The sequence below is a fragment of the Molossus molossus genome, unplaced genomic scaffold (genome assembly GCF_014108415.1).
Source record: "Molossus molossus isolate mMolMol1 unplaced genomic scaffold, mMolMol1.p scaffold_m16_p_4, whole genome shotgun sequence".
Taxonomy (NCBI): domain Eukaryota; kingdom Metazoa; phylum Chordata; class Mammalia; order Chiroptera; family Molossidae; genus Molossus; species Molossus molossus.
This window is the reverse complement of record NW_023425377.1, coordinates 66,569,900-66,589,788: the sequence shown is the minus strand read 5'-3', so window position 1 is coordinate 66,589,788 and position 19,889 is coordinate 66,569,900. Positions and strand designations below refer to the sequence as shown.

General features: G+C 51.4%; 1 protein-coding gene across 6 annotated transcripts in view; it reads right to left on the bottom strand.

Moving 5' to 3' along the window:
• The window catches only part of ELL (elongation factor for RNA polymerase II), a 73,272-nt gene extending 53,938 nt beyond the window's left edge, over nucleotides 1-19,334 (bottom strand). For 5 of the 6 annotated variants that reach the window (XM_036240027.1, XM_036240025.1, XM_036240029.1 and 2 more), the window contains exon 1: nucleotides 19,157-19,308. In XM_036240027.1, coding sequence (XP_036095920.1) covers nucleotides 19,157-19,291 — 135 coding nt within the window. In that variant the 5' untranslated portion in view covers nucleotides 19,292-19,308. Of the gene's footprint in view, nucleotides 1-19,156 lie in introns of all 6 variants that reach the window. The other variant, XM_036240028.1, reaches the window with a different exon arrangement.
• Between the last annotated feature and the right edge of the window lie 555 nt (nucleotides 19,335-19,889).

The following is a 19,889-nucleotide window of genomic DNA, read 5'->3' as shown; positions in this document are numbered from 1 at the left end:
CCCTGCACACCAAATTCTATTTCCTCCCAGTAGGACTCAGTAATCAACTCCAACAAGGGCAGAAACAGGAACTGTCCCTTTAGGACAGGGGGACATATGGGGAACCAAGGGCTTCCTTCAAGGAAGCAACTATGTTTCAGGGCCGATGGATGGCACATCCCAGCCCCTGCAGAGGTCAGGTGCCTGGACCTCTTAGCACTTCCTCATTCAGCCCCAGAGATGGGCAGAACTGCCCAGGGCCCAGAGCTGTGGCTTAACTGACTGCCCTGCTCAGAGAGTCATAGCCATGGACTTGAACACAAAATGTATGTGAACTGACTTTGGGAACTGTCAGGGACCACACAGAATTCAGTACTTTCGCCCAGGCAGTGTGGCTCCGTGGTTGAGCATTGACCCAGGCACCAAGAGGTCTCTGGTTCGATTGCCAGTGAGGGCACATGCCCAGGTTGTGGGCCAAATCTCCAGTGGGGGCATGCAGGAGGCAGTCAGTCCATGTTCTCTCTCATCAATGTTTCTATCTCTCTCTCCCTCTCCCTTCCTCTCTCTCTAAAATCAATAAAGAAAAAAAAAAAAGAATTGCCCTGGCCGGTTTGGATCAGCAGTTAGAGCGTCGGCCTGCGGTCCAGAGAGACCCAGGTTCGGTTCCCGCTAAGGGCAGGTACCACAGTTGCAGTTTGCCCCCGGCCCTGGTTGGGTCATGCGGGAGGCAGGCACTCGATGTGTCCTTTTCACGTCGATGTTTCTCTCTCCCTCTCCCTCCCACTCCATCTGAACAAAAAATGGAAAAATGTCCTTGGGTGAGGATTAAAAAAAAAAAGAATTCAGTACTTTACCCACTGCACAGTGCAGCTTATGTGTTTTCACTAATGTGTCACAAGGAAACTGAAGCAAACCCAAGACCTTGGAAACCAGCCTGACAATACAGCCCAAGAACGTCAAAGCCACTGGCCAACTGGTTCCACAGTCATGCTCAAGACAAATGGCCAACTAGGTGCCAACTCTGCATATTCAATTCCCCAGAGTACAGCCTATAAGCCTCATTCCTGGGGACATTAGGACAATTTTCACCAGCCAACTCGGGCCCAAACTTCCCAGTGGGAGAGACGATCTTGGTTGGTTAGGAGTGCAGAGGGTCAGGCCTGGGAGAAGAAACAACCTCACATGCTCGACTGGCAGACAGCACTCAGGAGGCAGTGAAAGAGCCTGAGGGTCAACCCATGCTAGAGTGAGCCCCATTAAAAGACAGACAACCCGCCCTGGCCAGTTTGGCTCAGCGGTTAGAGCGTCGGCCTGCGGTCCGGAGAGACCCGGGTTCGGTTCCCGCTAGGGGCACGTACTTCGGTTGCAGTTTGTCCCCGGCCCTGGTTGGTCGTGTGGGTGGCAGCCACTCGATGTGTCCCTTCACGTCGATGTTTCTCTCTCCTTCCTCTCTCTCCCTCCCACTCTATCTGTACAAAAAATGGAAAATATCCTCGGGTGAGGATAAAAAAGAAAAAAAAAAAAAGACAGACAACCCAACAGAGAATGTTGACAATACCACATAGATAAAAGAACAAGTGGCTAAAACAGACAAGAAGCCACCAGGAAAACAAATGAGAATGAGACATGGTTTCTGACCAATACTACCACAAATTTAGGAAGAATCAGATAATCTGGAGTGTGAGAGTAAGTGGGAAAGGTGCAGGTTATGGCAGAGGTAGTGTGAACTGTTGATCACTGTTGGGGGGCAGCAGCTCAGAGCTGGGCCCTTCCTCAGCTCTATGTGGTCGAGCTGGCAAGCATTCTGGGCCAAGGGCCAGCTGCTCAGGGGAGCTGGCAGATGGACAGGAGTCACAGGAAGGACCCATGGGCCTCGGCAGGATATGCACAGGGAGTGTGATCCCAAACACTTCCTGCTGGTCTGTCTGACACACCTGGCTGGTGCCCAAAGGCTGGCTGCACCGTGTAAAAGCAAAACAAAATCAGATAGCACTGATTCAGAAAAGGAAGGCCAGTCAAATTCACGGCTCACAGCTAACGCCTGGTAAGTTCCAGGCCCTCCTCCAAACCCTCTGTCCTTGGGGAAATATGCCCTTTGGTGAGCAGGAGGTAGGGGAGGCAGCGAGGACACTGACACTGTACAGAAGACTTCCAAGGAAAGGCCCTCGAGCCCTGGCCAGTTTGGCTCAGCGGTTAGAGCGTCGGCCTGCGGTCCGGAGAGACCCGGGTTCGGTTCCCGCTAAGGGCACGTACTTCGGTTGCAGTTTGTCCCCGGCCTTGGTTGGTCGTGCGGGTGGCAGCCACTCGATGTGTCCCTTCACGTCGATGTTTCTCTTTCTCTCTCCCTTCCTCTCTCTCCCTCCCACTCTATCTGTACAAAAAAATGGAAAAAATACCCTCGGGTGAGGATTAAAAAACAAACAAACGAAAGGCCCTTGGCACTTGAGGGGACACTGGAACCTGAGTAATGGGGTCCCTGGGCATCCCATGAAGGTGGTTTCAGCCTGGGAGATGCAAGATCAGGAATCAGGAGTCACACATCAGTCAACAAGCACGGCTCAGTGGCACTGTCATCTGGCTGGCCCAGACAAAGGGTTTATAACGGGAGGAAGAAAACCCCATGTTAGGCCACCAAATACCTCAGAGTTCTGTGGGACAGGAATGCCCTGAGAGTGGCCTGTCACTGAGGCTCAATCTCCCCCATTAAGGACTCACATGCCCAATCCACTGGCCAGAAATGAATGAGGGCTCCAGGACAGCAGGGAACACAGCAAACAGATATAGCCACACTGGGGTGAAGGCCTCAAGAACACAGGGCAGGCCCTGTGGATGTGGGTATGGAGAGGCTTCCGGGAGCTGTGACCACAAAAAGAGCTATCTATGCTGACAAAGCACTTTCTATGGGTTATGGGTGTGACAGGAATGAGTCAGGAGAGGACAGAGGGTACCCCAGGTGAGGACACAGACACCTGGGGAGGGAGAGGGACAGGCCTATGCCAACTATGACCCTCTCTCAAGTGGAGGCACCAACAAGCAGTGGGCAGAGAGTGCTGCATTTCAGTCCTTAGGTGATGGGGGCTCAGCCACTGTGCAGACAAGCTGGGCAGTGGAGGGCTGAGGAGGGTAGGAGGCTCTCTGGATGGATATGCCTGCGTGGGCTGACTAATGACACTCTGTTCTGTTTTTAAATGCAATCTTGTGACTCTCTGGATAACAAAATCTGAAGGCACGTCCTGAGTGAAAACGATGACATGAGGCTCAATCTTCTGAATTTCCCCTAAATTTTCTGCAGACTTCAGGATTTCTCCTGGAGTCCTGTATAAAACTGCTGTGTATGTGTGTTTTTCTGTCACGTTCATCTGGTATAGGGAGGAAGGAAAGGAAGCTACAGACTCCAGAACCCTCAGGGCTAAGAACAGGTTTTCAGAACAGCGATGCTCATCCCTCCAGAATGGGCCAGCCGGCAGAGCTCAGACTCTGGGCCTTCTGGCCCCAAATGTCAGGCCTGAGGTCAGCCCAGCATCACCCACAGGGTTAACCAATGAATAAATAAATAACAGTGAAAAACACAAGGCCCAACTTTATTTTTTCTTCTATCTTTTCCTTTTGTTGTTGTTTTTTTTTTTTTTCAAGGCCCAACTTTAAACAAATAAAGCTGTCCTGGCTGCATTGCTTCAGGCTACATCCTGGCTAAAGCCTGGTGGTATCTGTGTGAGCTGTGTTCCCACTCCCCATCTCTAGCATGCCCCATGGCTATCATGAGAAATACTACTTGTGTGGAAACCTGCCCACTCTGGGAAGCCCTCTGCACCACCACCAAGTTCCTCCACCAGTTGATAGGCCCTGAGGGCCCATAGAGACCCTATAGCCTTGAGTTCTGGAGGAACTACCTGGTCTAGGGTCTGTGATGCCTATAACCAGGAGACCCTCAGCCCAGGGTTCCAACAAGGGAGCAAACTCCTGCCTTTGAGAGTTGCCTCAGACCTCGACTATTTTCCTGAACAGCTGAGGGTACGCACAGAAGGAGGGCACAGAGCCCATAACATAATGATAAGCCCACCCCCCACCTCCTGGCAGAGGGGGAAACTAAGGCCCTGAAGGTGGTACCACTGTTCAGCCAGTCCCCTAGCCCTCACTACCCCCCATTTTGCAGCTGCTTAGCTCACGTGCAGTCAACACCAGTGAGGGTTTGGAATCAATAAGGCCTACCCCTCACCCTGGCCCTCAGCTGTCAGGGACAGCACCTGGACACCTGGAATCTCAGCATCTAGGCCCTACTGGATGCCATATAAATGCAGGACAATGGGCAGCCTTCCCAGATCTTCAGGCTAGCTCAGGACTACCCCCGGCTCAGCCAACTCAAGACCTGGACCCTGTTCCCTCTAGTGACCCACCCATAGCATTCCTAAGCTCACTAGCTCCCAGAGACGTGCAATAGCAGAGAGATGCCCAAGCCTGCAGCACGTGGTGTGCTTACTCCTAAATGCTGAGCCCCAGAAACAGCACCAGAAGCCTCGAAAAGAGCCCATGGATGTGGGTGCTACTCACCGAGGCTGAGTGTGCCCCTCACTGAGGCTGAGTGTGCCCCTCACCGAGGCTGAGTGTGCCCAGCAGATCACATACTTGGCAATTCCTGTTACCTGAAAACATCTGGGCCTCAATGAGTTCACAAGTGAGAGACCAAGACCAGGAAGAGGAGAGACGATGGGAGGAGACATGTGAAGATGCCTAAATCAAATGTATCAGACCACAGCTCTGGGGTACACTCTGTTGAGTCACCTCCCAACACAGGGAGAAAGGGATCTAAAGTCTTGTGCCTTCCCAGTACAGTACTGGCTAAACTTCTACTGCCGGCCTGTGAGCCTCACCCCTACACACCCAGGCACTGGCAGACCTGTTCACTGGCCCTATTCTCATCCAAAGGGGCCATCAACCTCGTCTGCTCAGAGACAAGGGGGAACCTTCCCCAAAGAGATGAAGCTGCTTCAAAATACTTAACATAGTTCCACTTGCTGTCACAAGGAGCTGGCACAGATCGCCAGGTCAGTGGCTCTACTCTCAAGTCCCTTGATCAATGGGACCCTGTGCACAGGTAAGGAAGCCAGCACAGCCTGGTCCCAATCCCAGAGTAGGTTGGAAACAAGCTAGACACAGGTGCCCGGTGCTGGCTGTCCTCATCCCACTTGCCAGATCCACTGTCAGCAGAGCACATTTCTCTGAAATAAGTAGACTCTACAAGTATCCAACACCAAAAATAGTGCGACCAGGGAGGAAACAATGTCAAAAGGTTAAAAAGAGCAATGACCTGGCCAGTTTAGCTCCGTGGTTAGAGCGTTGGCCTGTGGACCAAAGAGTCTCAGTTCGATTCCGGTCAAGGGCATGTACTTCATGTGCGGTTCAGTCTCCGGTCCTGGTCGGGGTCATGTGCGAGGGAACCAATCGATGTGTCTTTCTGGAATTGATGTCTCTGTCTGTCTGTCTGTCTCTCTCTCTCTGCCTCTCCTCTCTCCCTTCCTCCCAACTCTGAAAACAGATGGAAAAATATCCTTGGGTGAGGATTTAAAAAAAAAAAGATTAAAACCCTGTCCAGATTGGCTCAGCGGTTAGAGCGTCAGCTGCAGTCCAGAGAGACCCCGGTTCAGTTCCCGCTAAGGGCATGTACCTTGGTTGCAGTTTGTCCCCGGCCCTGGTTGGGTCATACGGGTGGCAGCCACTCGATGTGTACCTTTCACATGGATGTTTCTCTCTCTCTCCCCCCCTCCCTCCTACCCTCCTGCTCTATCTGAACAAAAAATAAAAATAAATAAATAAATAAAAGATTAAAAAAGCAAAATCATGCCATTTCTACAGACAGAAACCTCAAACCCTTGGCAGGGAAGCCTGCCTGAGAAGCCCTTCCCCAGGTCTTTCAGGTCACTGGTATCTAACTCAGAATCTATCTACAGATGGCACTTATCCCACACTGAGAAAGCTCTAGAAGCTTCAATGAAGCCCCCTAGTCCATGGGGGAGCACACTCTTGGGCAGCAGGAGACACCTGCTACACATTGTCGCGGTTATGAGAGACACATCTGAAGCCACTATCATCTAACTGTTCCTCATGCCACAAAGTGCATGTTCAAAGACACCGAGGATGACCAACCCCTTACTGGGCCCAATCCCCTCTGGAAAGAGGACTCTGATCCTGCTGTATGCCATGGAGCTAAGGCCAGGGGCCAGGTAACTTCAGCCACAGCTTGACTGGAATCAGAAGCAGATGCTTGCCTGCCCAGCTCCAGCAGAGACTCACACACTGGCCCTGTTTCCAGAGTTCACAAGCAGGTCACAAACAGAAAGGCAGGCCTACTGGAAGTTGTGCCAGGCTTGACTCTGTGCTGAGAAAAACTTCTGGGAAACCCAGGGGCTTAAACAGGATGGGAAGCATTCAAATATGCTTGAAATTGGGAGGGAAGCAGTCAGTCCCAGAGTGGTTGTTCCATACAGTCCACCTCCATCAGCATCCTGATCCAATTCTGTTCTCCTAACACTACAAACATGCTGGAAGCCTTGGTTTCAGTGTCCGACAGCTATGGCAGCAATACTAAGCACAACATACTCAGCTTCCTTGGGGGCAAAAAGAGGCCCGTGAGATCTACCACTAATCCCACAGGGAAAAGAGAGTGGCCAGGAGGTGGACAAGGCACGGGATCCCAGTCAGGACCTGGAGAGGAACACATCAGAGAGATCACAGGCAAGAAGACCCTCGAGAAGGAAGTCACACTGAGCTCACTTGCTCTTGGCCCCTGAAAGCCAGGCTGTCCTGACTGATACAGTGGGTGTTCTCCTTGTGTTAATGCTGCACTGAGACCCTTGTAAACCACCCCACAAGGTCCACAGCAGGAAAATGAATTTCTCCCAAAAAGTCACTGTTTTTTTTAAAAAAAGCAACCTCTCAACCCACTTACCATCCTCAAGGTCGTGGAAGAAGGTGAGGCCACCCAGAACCCTGTGGGTCACAACAGCACTACACCCACCAGAAAGGGCAGCATGAAGGGTGACCACCCTTAGATCAGCCTATCTTGGACTACAGACTGAAGGCAGGCATGAGACCTATGTGGGAGGGGGAGGGACAACAGGACAGGAACAAGGGCACACCCTCCCCTGTTGGAGGAGCCAAGTAGACTGAATCTGCCCATAGGGCTAGAGAAAACACCAGGATAATGGCACAGCCCCTGCCTACCCAGTGACCCCCAAAGGGCAGTTCTTGACTTATAGGGCCTCCAGGCCCCTTCCCACCTGAAAGAAAGCCCATTTTCCACACCAGTCGCCTTGCAATTCCTCAGAGGATACAGAAAGCTAAACCTAAAACAGAGATTTTGCCCCATCTGAGCTCTTGACCACTGAAGAGCCCATCAGCCTCAGGTTCCTGCAGGGCAGAGCCCAGCTCACTCCATCACCCTCTGGGCCTCTGTTTTTTTTATTTTATTTTTTTAGGGAAGGGGACACAGAAGTCCTGCTACTGAGAGGGTAGGGAGATGGTGGTGGCTGGGGAAAATGAGCCACCCCGGGCAGAGCCCATTATCACCCGTTTCCCCAGCTCTCAGCTCCCACTGCTTGCTCCCCCCATAAGCGATCTAGGCCACCCAGGGTACTTACTACTCCTCCTATCTTAGAGATCAGAGTCCTGGCTAGAGCTGGGCTCCTGTACTTCACTGCCATCTCCATTCATCCAGAGCAGGGCCACGCCGGCTGTCCCTGCCCTTCCTGTCATCTGCGCCCAGGTGACCTGTTCAAAATCTTCCTGCAGGCAGGACCTGAAGCCTGCCCAAGCCCAACTTAAGTGTGCCCCCATTCTGCTGGGGTCTGGTTCTGTCACCTGTAACCAGGGGAATCCTGAGCCCACCTATCATCCAGCAGGTGTTGGAGACCCTGAAGACCTTAATTCTCCTGAATAGTCACACTCACACTCAGTATATTTTACTTTAATTTTTTAAGTATTTTTCTTTTAACTTTCTTTTTTTATTTTACCCTCACCCGAGGACATTTTTTTACATTTATCTTCAGATAGAGCAGGGAGGGAGAGAAGGAAGGAGAGAGAGAGAAACATCAATGTGAGAGAGACAGCCACATCGACTGGATGCCACCCACACGACCCCAACCAGGGCCAGGGACAAGGACAAACTGCAACCGAGGTATGTGCCCTTAGCAAGAACTGAACCTGGGTCTCTCTGGTCTGAGGGCCCATGCTCTAACCACTGAACAAAACCGGCCAGGGCTTAAGTATTTTTCTTTATTGATTTTGAGAGAGAGAGGGTGAGAGAGATAGAAACATCAATGAGAGAGAACATTGATTGGCCACCTCCTACATGCTGTGACGGGGAATCGAACCAGTGACCTCTTGGTGCATAGGTTGATGCTCAACTCCTGAACCACACCGGCTAGGCATACTCAGTGTATTTTAAAGGCTCCAAGAACAACTTCACACCAATCAGGATAGCTTCGATCAAAAACACAGAAAAGCCCAGCCCATGTGACTCAGTGGCTGAGTGTCAACCCATGCACCAAGAGGTCACCAGTTCGATTCCTGGTCAGGGCACATGCCCAGGTTGTGGGCCGATCGCCAGGGGGGGCATGTAGGAAGTGGCCAATCAATGTTCTCTCTCATCAATGTTTCTATTTCTCTCTCCCTCTCCCTTCCTTTCTTAAAATCAATAAAGAAAAAAATTTTTTTAAACTACCACACAGAAAAGAACTAGTGTTGGAGAGTATGTAGAGTAGTTGGAACCCTTGTGCATTGCTGGTAGGAATGTAAAATGGTGCAGCCACCGTGGAAAACAATCAGGTGGATTCTCAAAAGGTTAAACACAGAATGATCATATGACCAGCAATCCCACTTCAGGCTATACACCCAAAATAATTTAAAGCAGGCTCAAAGAGATGTTTGTACATCTATGTTCACAGCAGGATTATTTACATCAGCCAAAAGGTGAAAGCAACCTAAGTGTCCATTGATAAAATAAATGGATAAACAAAATGTGGTCCATCCACATGATGGATTATTCAACAACAAAAAGGAAGAAAATTCTGACACCTGCTACAACATGGATAAACCGTGAAGACATTTTGTTAAGTGAAATAAGCCAGTCAAAAAAGGACAAATATTGTATGATTCTACTTATATGAAGTCCCTACAGTAGTCAGATTCATGGAGACAAGAGCAGAATGGTGAGTGCCAGGGGCTAGGGGAGGAGGATAGGAGTTAGTGTTTAATGGGGACAGAGTTTCAGTTTGGGAAAATGAACAAATTCAGAAGATGGATGATGTGATGGCTGCACAACACTGTGAATGTACTTAATGCCACTGAATATGCACTTAAAAATAGTTATGATCAATTTTTTTTTTAATATTTAAATGCTCTGAGAGATCCCTAGTAAAGATTCATGCTGACTGGTCTCAGCACTCCCAAGGCCTCCCTGATCTTTGCTAGTCATAGAATGGAGCCCCCCAGTGAAATCAGGGTGGAGTGAACCTAGGAAGAGGCTGGAGCCATCTACACTACACAGAGCAGAGCAGCCACTACCACTTTGTTGGCTTCTTTGCGTGAATTAACCTCAACTCCCTGTCCCGGCACTCCTTACCCTCATGCTCTCTGGCTGCCCCACCAATGGGTCTCTCCTTCCAGTGCCACTCTCTCAGATCTCAGGCAAACATCCCAAATCTTGGCTTCTTCCGGGTTTAGCTTGCCCCACTTCCTGAAGGCACCTCCTGTCCATTGCCCGGGGGCTAGAGAGTGAGGTCTGGCCAGCCTGCCACCAGTAAGTGCCAATGTGGTCTGATAACCAGGACGTGGGGTCCATTTGCACGTGTCCAGGTGAGGGGAGAGGTAGGCCAGGACTCCTTAGGCCTCTCATTCCTGTGTCCTGCCACTCCTTCCCAGCAGAGGGGTATGGGGGAAGGGTACAGTCAATCCCTGCTACTCAGTCCTTAAATACCTTTGCCCAGGCCCCCTGGATGATGGAGGAGACAGAATCCCCACCTCAAATCCCCGAGGAAGAGCATTCTTGAATGGAGGGGGTTTGGCACCTCCACACTGTCCTGTGGTTTCCCAATACCCACAGGCTGGAAAATAACCTGACGGCAGGAGCCACTTCATCTCAGTTCATATTCCCTCACCTGTGGCCACCAGCCCAGCAGACTTAGCACTCACTCCAGACCTGGCAGGATGTGGCTCCAGAAACTTGACCAGCATTTCCAATCCCTGTCTCTGCCCACTCCATCATCAGCCCCCAAGACTGCTGGAGGGATGGAGAAGGGGGATGCACAGGAGGGCCTAGCTCTCTCCAATATAGTGTGGTGAGCTTCCCAGCAGAAAAGCTGCTAAAAAAAAAAAAAAAAATGGGAAAGTCTACCCAGATAGTGTGGCTCGGTGGATTGAGCTTCATCCCATGGACTGAAATGTCCTGGTTCCATTCCTGGTTAGGGCACATGCCAGGGTTGAGGGCTCGATCCCCAGTAGAAGGCATGTGGGAGGCAGCTGATCAGTGTATCTTGCATCTATGTTTCTATCTCTCTCTAAAAAAATTAATAAAAAATTTTTTTAAAAAAATTAGGGAGAGAAAGAAACTAGGGAAAGCCCTGGCCAAGTAGTTCAGTTGGTTAGCGCATTGTCCCAATACGCCAAGGTTTGGGGTTTAATCCCTGGTCAGGGTACATACAAGAACCAAACAATGAATGCATGAATAAGTAGAACAACAAATCAATGTTTCTCTCTCCTTTCCTCTCTCTCTCTCTCTCTCTCTCTCAAATCAATCAATCAATAACAAATATAAATTTTTTTTAATGGGTAAAGCAATTTATTTATTTTTTAAAAAATCCTTAACAGTAGAGGTACAGGAGCAGATACTTTAAGTTCTGAAGAACTACACTTTCTCATCTCCAGGACATGGAGGCAAGAGCAGTTAGTGTCCAGACGCCTCTTTCATCTGACCTGAGAGACCACTGCAATTGCAGGCACTACTTCAACCCGTGGTAACTGAGCCTCAGAGAGAGAGCCAGTGGCCCAGTCCCCAGACTATGAGCAGAAATGGCTGCAACCAGGTCACTCAGACCCCAATGTGTGGCATCCTTCAGGGAGGCTCATTCTTGCTAAGACATCCATTCTTGAGTATCTAAGCTGGACATGGCAGCAAGGAAAAAAGTTGATACCCTCCTCCACCCCCACCACCACACACACAGGCCTGGAATAGAACAAGGGCAGTTGGGAAGGCACACCCGCAGACAAGGGACTCCTGTGCCAGTCCTCAGTCTCCCCCACCCTAAGAACCAAGGAAGCATCAATGACAGTTTGTGGAGGATTAACCTCGCCCTCCATTATCTGTTGCTCATTAATTTCTCAAAGGCAGAGCAGTCCAAGGTAGGCTAAACCTCACCAGGTAGGCTAAACCCCAATAGGTGGTTGCACCTATTGAGGTTGATTCAGGTTGCCACGGACCCCCAGGCACTGTCACAGGGTGCAACACCTCCGTCCAGGCTCGGCTTTGACTCCCCTAGTACCCACTGTCCAGAAATTGGTCAAGACTAGCCCAATAAGAAAAACCTGGTAACCAACTGCCCCAAACAATGAATACAATCTAATAACCAGAATAAAAAAGACTGCTGGTCCCACAGCCACCATATCTGTTCAAAACCACCTTCAAACTTCACTGTCAGGACACTGGCAGGAACCTGATGACATCCTTGCCCTGGGACAAGGTGACAACACATAAAGATGTGACTCCAGAGCAGTGCCATAGACCCATAGTAGCTCTCCTGGCCAAAGTCGCCCTCCAGCCAAGGGTGACTCCAGAACCCTATGTGACCTAACTCTCAAACACTCAGCTCGGCATGACCATAAAGCCCAGTGTGTGATGGCATTTGCACCACAGCCAGAATCAGCAAAGGTTAACAATGTCCCCACCCCTACCAGGAACAGGGGGTGGCCCACATCCTTCCCATATCTGACCCCTTACACAGCCTTCAATGCCACCCCACCACAGGCCTCTCTGTTTCCAGGCCTGCGCTCCCTGACAGGGCAGAACCCATCTCTCTCAGCCTCAATTGCAACACCTGCAGCATCCTATTCCACTCAGGATGTACAAGGACACAGGGGTTCCCCTCACTGCACACCAGTGTCTCTGCACAGCACTCAGAACAGTGGACACAGCTCTGCACAACCAGGAAGCCTAGGATCAGTGCAGCACTCGAGGATAACAACCTGTTAGGGTCCACACTGCAGAGACTTGCCACTAAAGAGTAAAGCTTTGCCCTGGCCGGTTTGGCTCAGCGGTTAGAGCATCGGCCTGCGATCTCAAGAGTAAAGCTTGCCTGGCCGGTGTGGCTCACTGGTTGCATCAACCCATGCACCAAGAAGTCGTCTGTTTGATTCCCAGTCAGGGAATATGCCCAGGTTGTAGGCCCAATCCCCAGTGGGTGCATGCAGGAGGCAGCCAATCGATGCTCTCTCTCATCAATGTTTCTATCTATCTCTCCCTCTCCCTTCCTCCCTCTCTAAAATCAATAAAAAAAAAAATTTTTTTTTTGTTTTTAAAGTAAAGCTTACCACTGTGATAAAAACAAAAACAGAGCTTATACAGTGTTTCAGGGAAGAAGTGACAACTAAGATTATATAAGGACACCACTGTGGTAACACAGTAGCTGGAAACAAGACAGAGCAAAGTGCTAAGGGGGCCTACTGCAGTGGTGGGAATAGGGTATTTTGCCAGTTTTCTACACTAAGCTATACTTCTTTTATATTAACAAGAAATAAAGAAAGCCCTGGCAAGGTGGCTCAGTTGGTTAGAGTATCATCCCAATACACTAAGGTTGTGGGTTCGATCCCCAGTCAGAGCACATACAAGAATCAGAAAAATGGCCCTGGCCAGTTTGGCTCAACGGTTAGAGCATCAGCCTGCAGTCCAGAGAGACCCGGGCTCGGTTCCCGCTAAGTGTATATACCTCAGGTTGCAGTTTGTCCCCAGCCCTGGCTGGGTCGTATGGGAGGCAGCCACTCAATGTGTCCCTTTCATGTCGATGCTTCTCTCTCTCTCTTCCTCTCTCTCCCTCCCACTCTATCTGAACAAAAAATGGAAAAATGTCCTCAAGTGAGGATAAAAAAAGAATCAGAAAAATGGCCCCCATCAGTTCAGCTCAAAGGTTGGAGCACCAACTCACAGACCGAAGGGTCAAGGGTTTGATTCCCGGTCAAGGGCATGTACCTGGGTCGCAGGTTCAATCCCTGGACCCAGTCGAGGTCATGCAGGAAGCAATCAGACTCCATGTAGCCACTTGGTGTGGGGACAAGAGAGATCCCCTCTGGATAGTTATGTGGACACCAGCTTTCTTACTAAAAAGTTAAGTGACAAAACAACCACAAGACATGGCTGTCTGTATCACTCACTCATTTGGAGTGACTGTTCTGACTGTGGAGCAGCCACGTATCACTGGAGATGAGATTTCAGACAATTCTGGCTGTGCAGCTCAGACCAAGCAGAAAATCATAAAGGCACAGAGCGGGGAGTGAAGCCCTAAAAACAAAGGACAGGCCCGGCTGGTGTGGCTCAGTGGCTGAGCATCGACCCATGCACCAAGAGGTCGCTGGTTCGATTCCCGGTCAGGGCACATGCCCAGGTTGTAGGCCAAATCCCCAGTGGGGGGCATGCAGGAGGCAGCCAATCGATGTTTCCATATCTCTCTCCCTCTCTCTCTAAAATCAATAAAGAAAAAAAAGTTTAAAACAAAGGACAGGGGAGGCCAAACCCTGAAGGCATAGTATGGACTGCCAGCTGGTCCTTGCCAGGCCAAGGGGAAGGGCTCCTGTCACAGATAATTGGATTCACAAAACAGTCACAATTGTGGTGTGATGTCAAAACTGTTTCCAGAGTTATGACCTCTAGCCTTGCAGATGAGTCAACAGAGGGTGGGTTTCAGAAAGCAGCCTGCTGTTTACACACAATCACCTTGGAGACTGGATGCAGCTAGAGGGCTAATCAAGAGTCATGATGGAAGGCAGGTTTGGCCCTTCACAAAGTCTTGCAGCCTCCTGCAGCACTCATCCCATGCCCGGAGTGCTCGCCCTCTCCAGCATCAATGAGAGGGGTGTTCTATATATTTTTTTAAATTCTTTTTTCTTTATTGATTTTAGAGAGAGAGAGAGAGAGAGAGAGAGAGATAAAAACATCGATGAGAGAAAATATCGACTGGCCACCTCCTACATGCCCCTCCCAGCCCACTGGGGATTTGGCCCACAACCTGGGCACGTGCCCTGACCAGAAATCGAACCAGCGACCTCTTGGTGCATGGGTCGACGTTCAACCACTGAGCCACACCGGCCAGGCAAGACGGGTATGCTGAGAGGGACTGACTCCACCCAAAACCATCAAGCGTCCACCTTGAAACACACAAACTGAACCCCAGGCCCCTAGGCAAGAGGCCAGCCTGCTCCTCCCCACCCACAGAGCCCAGCATAGCCCTTCAGAGGGAGTTTTCTAAGTCCGTCTTTGAGAGATTCCTTCTGGTGACTCGACCTCCCAGAGTCTCCACCCATTTCCTCACCCTGCCACAGGGCTGACAGAGGACCAGAGGAAGTAAAGTGTGCAGCTCAGGACAGCACTGGCATGCAGGCCTTGATCCACAGTTGGTGATTACTGTCATCTTTAGGCTTCCTTGGAGGAGAGAGATCAGCACAGACACAGACAGCAACTTCAGGCATTTGCAGGGCCACCCATGTCACCAACAGTCACAGGAGCCTGAAACACTGGCATTTTAACTAGGACTCGAAACGACCAAGTGACTCCTTTTCATAGCTATGTCCAGTGGCTCAAGCTCCTTCCCAACTTGAGAGGCAGCCTGGGCCAGTGAGGACCTCAGGCAAGCAACACTGCTGCTCAGAGCCCAACTGCCCCAAAAGCTCAGTGGGAACAATAAGCCAGCCCTCTTGCCCTGGCCAGTTTGGTTCAGTGGTTAGAGCGTCGGCCTGTGGTCCAGAGACCCGGGTTCGGTTCCCACTAAGGGCGCGCACCTCGGCTGCAGTTTGTCCCCGGCCCTGGATGGTCGTGCAAGTGGCAGCCACTCGACGTGTCCCTTTCGCATTTATGTTTCTCTCTCTCTTCCTCTCTCTCCCTCCCACTCTATCTGAACAAAAAAATGGAAAAATGTCCTCAGGTGAGGATAAAAAAATAATAATAAGCTAGCCCTCTTGCCAGTGTTGTCAAGAATGAAGGGTTTACAAGGGCCTGGCCCACAGCCTGGAGGGGCAGCGCCACCTAGTCTTAAAGGTGGGCCAGCTGTAAAGCAGACAGGCTGGCAAGAAGCTCCCCTGCTTAGGGCCAAGTGGGGCACCCTCCAGGAAGGGGAGACGAGCCTGCCTCCCAGGGCCTTACTGCCGGAGGGGAACAGAAGCTAAATTAAGGCTCCTCCTGCCCCCAGTGCCAGGGCTGACATCCACGCAGCCGCCTCTGGAGCAGCAGGCGGTGCAGCAGGCAGAGCAGCACTGCAGGGCTCCAAGACAGTGGTGGAGTATTCACAGCAGGCCTCCTGTACCTCCCCCCCATACACACCCTTCCTGAGGACATAGTCCTGCAGCCACCCTTTACAGCTTATTGGGCCACTCCCCTGCCCCAGTGGCCTCCCCAGCCCCTTATGTCTCAAGGCCTGTGCACCCAGCTTGCCTGGACCCCTCATCCCGCAGACCTCAGCTCTGGCATCTCCTAAAAGCACCTTTCTCAATCAGTACCCTTTCATATCAACCACCCCATGCCATCATGCTGCGCGATTATATTTCCTTCCTGACGCTGACCACTGACAAGTTCATGTTGATTTCTGTGCTGCCCTATTCATTATCTGTCTCTTGCCTCTATAATGTCAGGTCCTGACACTAGGGGCTTTCTTTGGTCACTTGTGAATGTCCAGCTCCTCAGCAGTGGCCCTACACAGACCAGGCGCTCAGTCAGATTCAAGCAGATACAAGAGCCCAGGCTTCATTCTAACTTGGTTTTGGGTAGAGGCTCCAAGTGTACCTGAGGAGTCAGGGCTGTGCCAAGGGGCACACATGTGCCAACGGATCCCCACAGACCCAAGAGAAGGAGGGTATGGAGCTCAGACAAGGCTAGGTGCTGGGATCCTCAGAGCTGTGAGAAGGATCTGGACTGTCAAGGGTCAGTCACTGGCCCAAGATGTAATGTAGGTAGAGGTGAGATTCAAACCTAAATAGGCCCCAATCTCCAGGCTTGTTAGGCCCCTCCCTGGGCCCTCAATTTTTTCTGATTAACAACATGCTCCTTCCTCTCAGGAAAGGAAAAGGTCACCCAGCAACAGAGCCCACCAAACCCAACGATAACAAGCCCAAGTGGTTGAGACAGGTGTCCCAGGGAGTAGTCAGGGGTCGCACATCTGAGAGGCACGTGAAGCTATCTTGGAAGAATGGGTTGTGTCCACACTTTCTCTGTCTTCTCTCCTAGAAGTAACTAACCCATAACAGCAAAAAAGGAGATCCATAGGAGTAGCTCCTTCAAGACTCACTTTAATTTTTATATTCAAGGAGAAACTGCACAAAGCCCAAATCTGGATGGCTGGCAGCTGCATGTATTACCACATCTTCACCTTCCACCAAATTCCAGGCAGGCCACTAGGTCTGCATAAAAGCAGCTCAGACTTCAGATCCCTCTGGAGAGAGAAATCTCAGGGACTTCTACTGGAGCTGATCCAACAGCTAGGATTACAGGAAGTTCTTCTCCAATCCCCTGCCACTTCTGAATTTGTACAAGCCTCTTCACAATTAAAAAGTAAAAATAAAAACCCTCTCCACAAGTTGCCATTGGCAAACCATTTAACCACAGCTTGAGAGAACAGAAAACTTTAGACACTATCGACAAAGCTGTGCATCTGAGGTTTTGTTAATAACCAATACACTGTTCTGGTCACACAACCAAGTTATTCAAGTCGCCTTCCCCATGTCCAGCATCCAAAAGCACCAAGAACACTTGAGTTGTCCTCATTTTTGGCCAGCCTATCACATTGCCCAATGGCTATGGTTCAATACAAAAATTGCCAAGTCACTTAAATACCAAACAACTTCTGAGAAAAGCACAAGTTTGGGCCCTGGCTGGTTTGGCTCAGCTGTTAAAGCATCAGCCTGCGGTCCAGAGAGACCCGGGTTCTGTTCCTGCTAAGTGCACGTACCTCGGTTGCAGTTTGTCCCCGGCCCTAGTCGTGCGGGTGGCAACCACTCGATGTGTCCCTTTCATGCAATGTTTCTCTCTCTCTCTTCCTCTCTCTCCCTCCCACTCTATCTGAACAAAAAATGGAAAAATGTCCTCGGGTGAGGATAAAAAAAATAAAAATAAAACAACACTCATTTAAAAAAAAAAAAAAACACAAGTTTGGGTCCCCAAAATTTTAGCCCAGCCAGCCAAGTTGGCCAGGATAGCTTGAAAAAGTTCTTTGAGGGAGCCCCTCCTAGTGACTGACTTTAACCTACACAGCTGGGCTCCATGTGGAACCAGCCTGAGTCTGCAGTTACCTTCAAGCTCAAATGAGGAAGACCTAGTTTAGTTAGGGGATGTAACCAACACTCTAAATTAAAAATAGCAGTGTGACAGCAGAGGTGGATGCAAAGGCAGATCTTCTGGACCAATGGATCAAGATAGGGCAGCATGGCAGGGAAGGCGGGGCTCCTAACCCAAAGTGACCAGGTACCAAGTTCACCTTATTTACATGACTCATGAGCTCTCCCACTGCTGCCTCTAGGAAAGTTTGCCTTCCTGCAGGACAAGTCATACTCAGGAATGAAATTCCGCAGGGAAGGGAGGCTCAAGCCAACCACTGTGCCCCTACCTCCTCTTCCTCTCCTACAGAAGTGCCTCAACCTTCCTTCTGACAAGATGACAACTTGCTCTTACCAAAAAAATGAGGACCTCCTTCTATTAAGGGGAAACTGACACATCAGGACAGGAAGGAAATTGCCCAAAAAGGTGGGAAGAAGCACAGGAAGGGTGGGCACCTAGGAAATGGTGGGAATGAAACAGGGGAAGAAATTCCCAGCTTAGCTAATGGTGCTGAACAAGTCCAGGGCAGGAAGAAAGCCACATTCCTTCCTAGTTAGTCTCTCTCCTCACGCACCCAAGGCTCCCTCATCCCTGGTGTGTACACAACACACACACACACGGACTGGGGCCTCCCCAGCCCCTCTGACTATGAAGCCCTCACTTTCCAGGCAAGGAGGACGGTGCTCCCAAACCACTTCTCCTCAGAACCTGATCACTAGGCACCTGCAACTTCTGTCCCAACACAGACTGAGGGCGCCATGACACAAACAGAAATGGGAAGAAGTAGGTCTGACCACAGCCCCAGATGTGCCCCCAAGTCAGGCCTGAAAGAAGATGCACAGCAGCCTCTTCCCCACCCCCTGCCCCAAGCCAGGGGGCTGAACGAAATGTCTTGAACTTCCCCAGATGGGCCCAAATGGGCCCCTGAGAAGTTGAGAGTCAGTGGCCAGGTGCCATGGCCAGAGCTCCCTCCCAGGTGCCCAACCACCATTTCCCAGCCCACACAGCTTCTTCCCCACAAAATACTTCCACTCTCTGAAGGTGTTTGGTGAAACAGGGTCACCTGGGGGGTGGCGGGGGGACAATGGGTGGAGTTGCAGACAAGCTATCAATGTTTGCCCAAACTCCCCTTCCCAAGAACGAAGAGTGAGCCCAACTCCAGGGGCCTCATTGGAAAAAGTCAAAGACGCCCACCCCACACACACACAAACGGAACTGGACCCCACAGGTACCCCGATAGGAGTGCCCCACTGACGCATCCTGCCAGAGACCCTGACGGATAAGCCTCAACCACACCCCTACACCCTTCCCCCGGCAAGGTGAACAGATCAGTTCAGGGTGGACAGGGAAAGGCCCCAGACGCCTCCAGGTGCCACAGAAACACCCCCTGGACCAGGCGCGCGAGTTTGGGCCCCTCCGCCGGCCTGGGCCGCTCGCCAGTGTCGCCTTCCGGGACCGAAAAGGAACGTGATTCTCCGCACCCTGCCGGCCAAGGTACCCACGAGCAGCACCTCGAACGCCCGACCCCGCGTCCCGAGGCCCGGACGCTGGGCGAGGGGCGCGCGAGGCGGGCCTGCGCCCCGACGTCCCCGACGGCCTCACCGAGCCCACGCCGCTCACCTGGCTGGTGCGGTAGTTCTCGAAGGCCCTCAGGGCACTGTCGGTGAGCTTCACGTGAAACACGGACACCTTGCTGCCGTCGCTCACCCGGCCGCACGACAGCCCGTAGCTCCAATCCTCCTTCAGCGCCGCCATCTTGCGACCATTGCTACCCGGCCCCCCTTCCCGGCTCCAAGGCCGGCACTTCAGCCCCGCCCGCCACCCGCTGACGTGCTGCATTATTCATGACGCACTACCCACGCCCTCTCCGGATCCTGCGAAGCCTGCCGTCGACGTCGCACGGCTAGCCGACGTACTGCATTATTCATGAGACGCAGCTGGCCACGTCCCCTGCGGGCTCAGCGAAGCCCATAGGCTCTGCCCCGACATCCTGCATATTCATGAAGCCTGAATGGTCCACCTCACGGACGCATTTCCGCTCCCAGACTCGGCCCCAACACGCGCACAACTCCAGGCCCCGCTCATACATATATATTACTCATAAGCTTGACTCAGCCAGACGCGCTGATGGCCCGCCTCACCGGCCACTGACGTGATGTATTATTTATGAGGTCTCTTCAAGCGTTGGGTCCAGAGCCGCAGAGTGGAGGGGGCGTGGCCAGTACAAAACACGTGGAGGGTGGAGCTAGTGGATGGCCGGGTGGCTGGGCGTGGCCATGCAAACCAAGCGCGCGTGGGACGCCGGGTTGGGTCCACGGGGTTTAAGGTGTTGGCGGGGGCAGGGCGGCGGTGG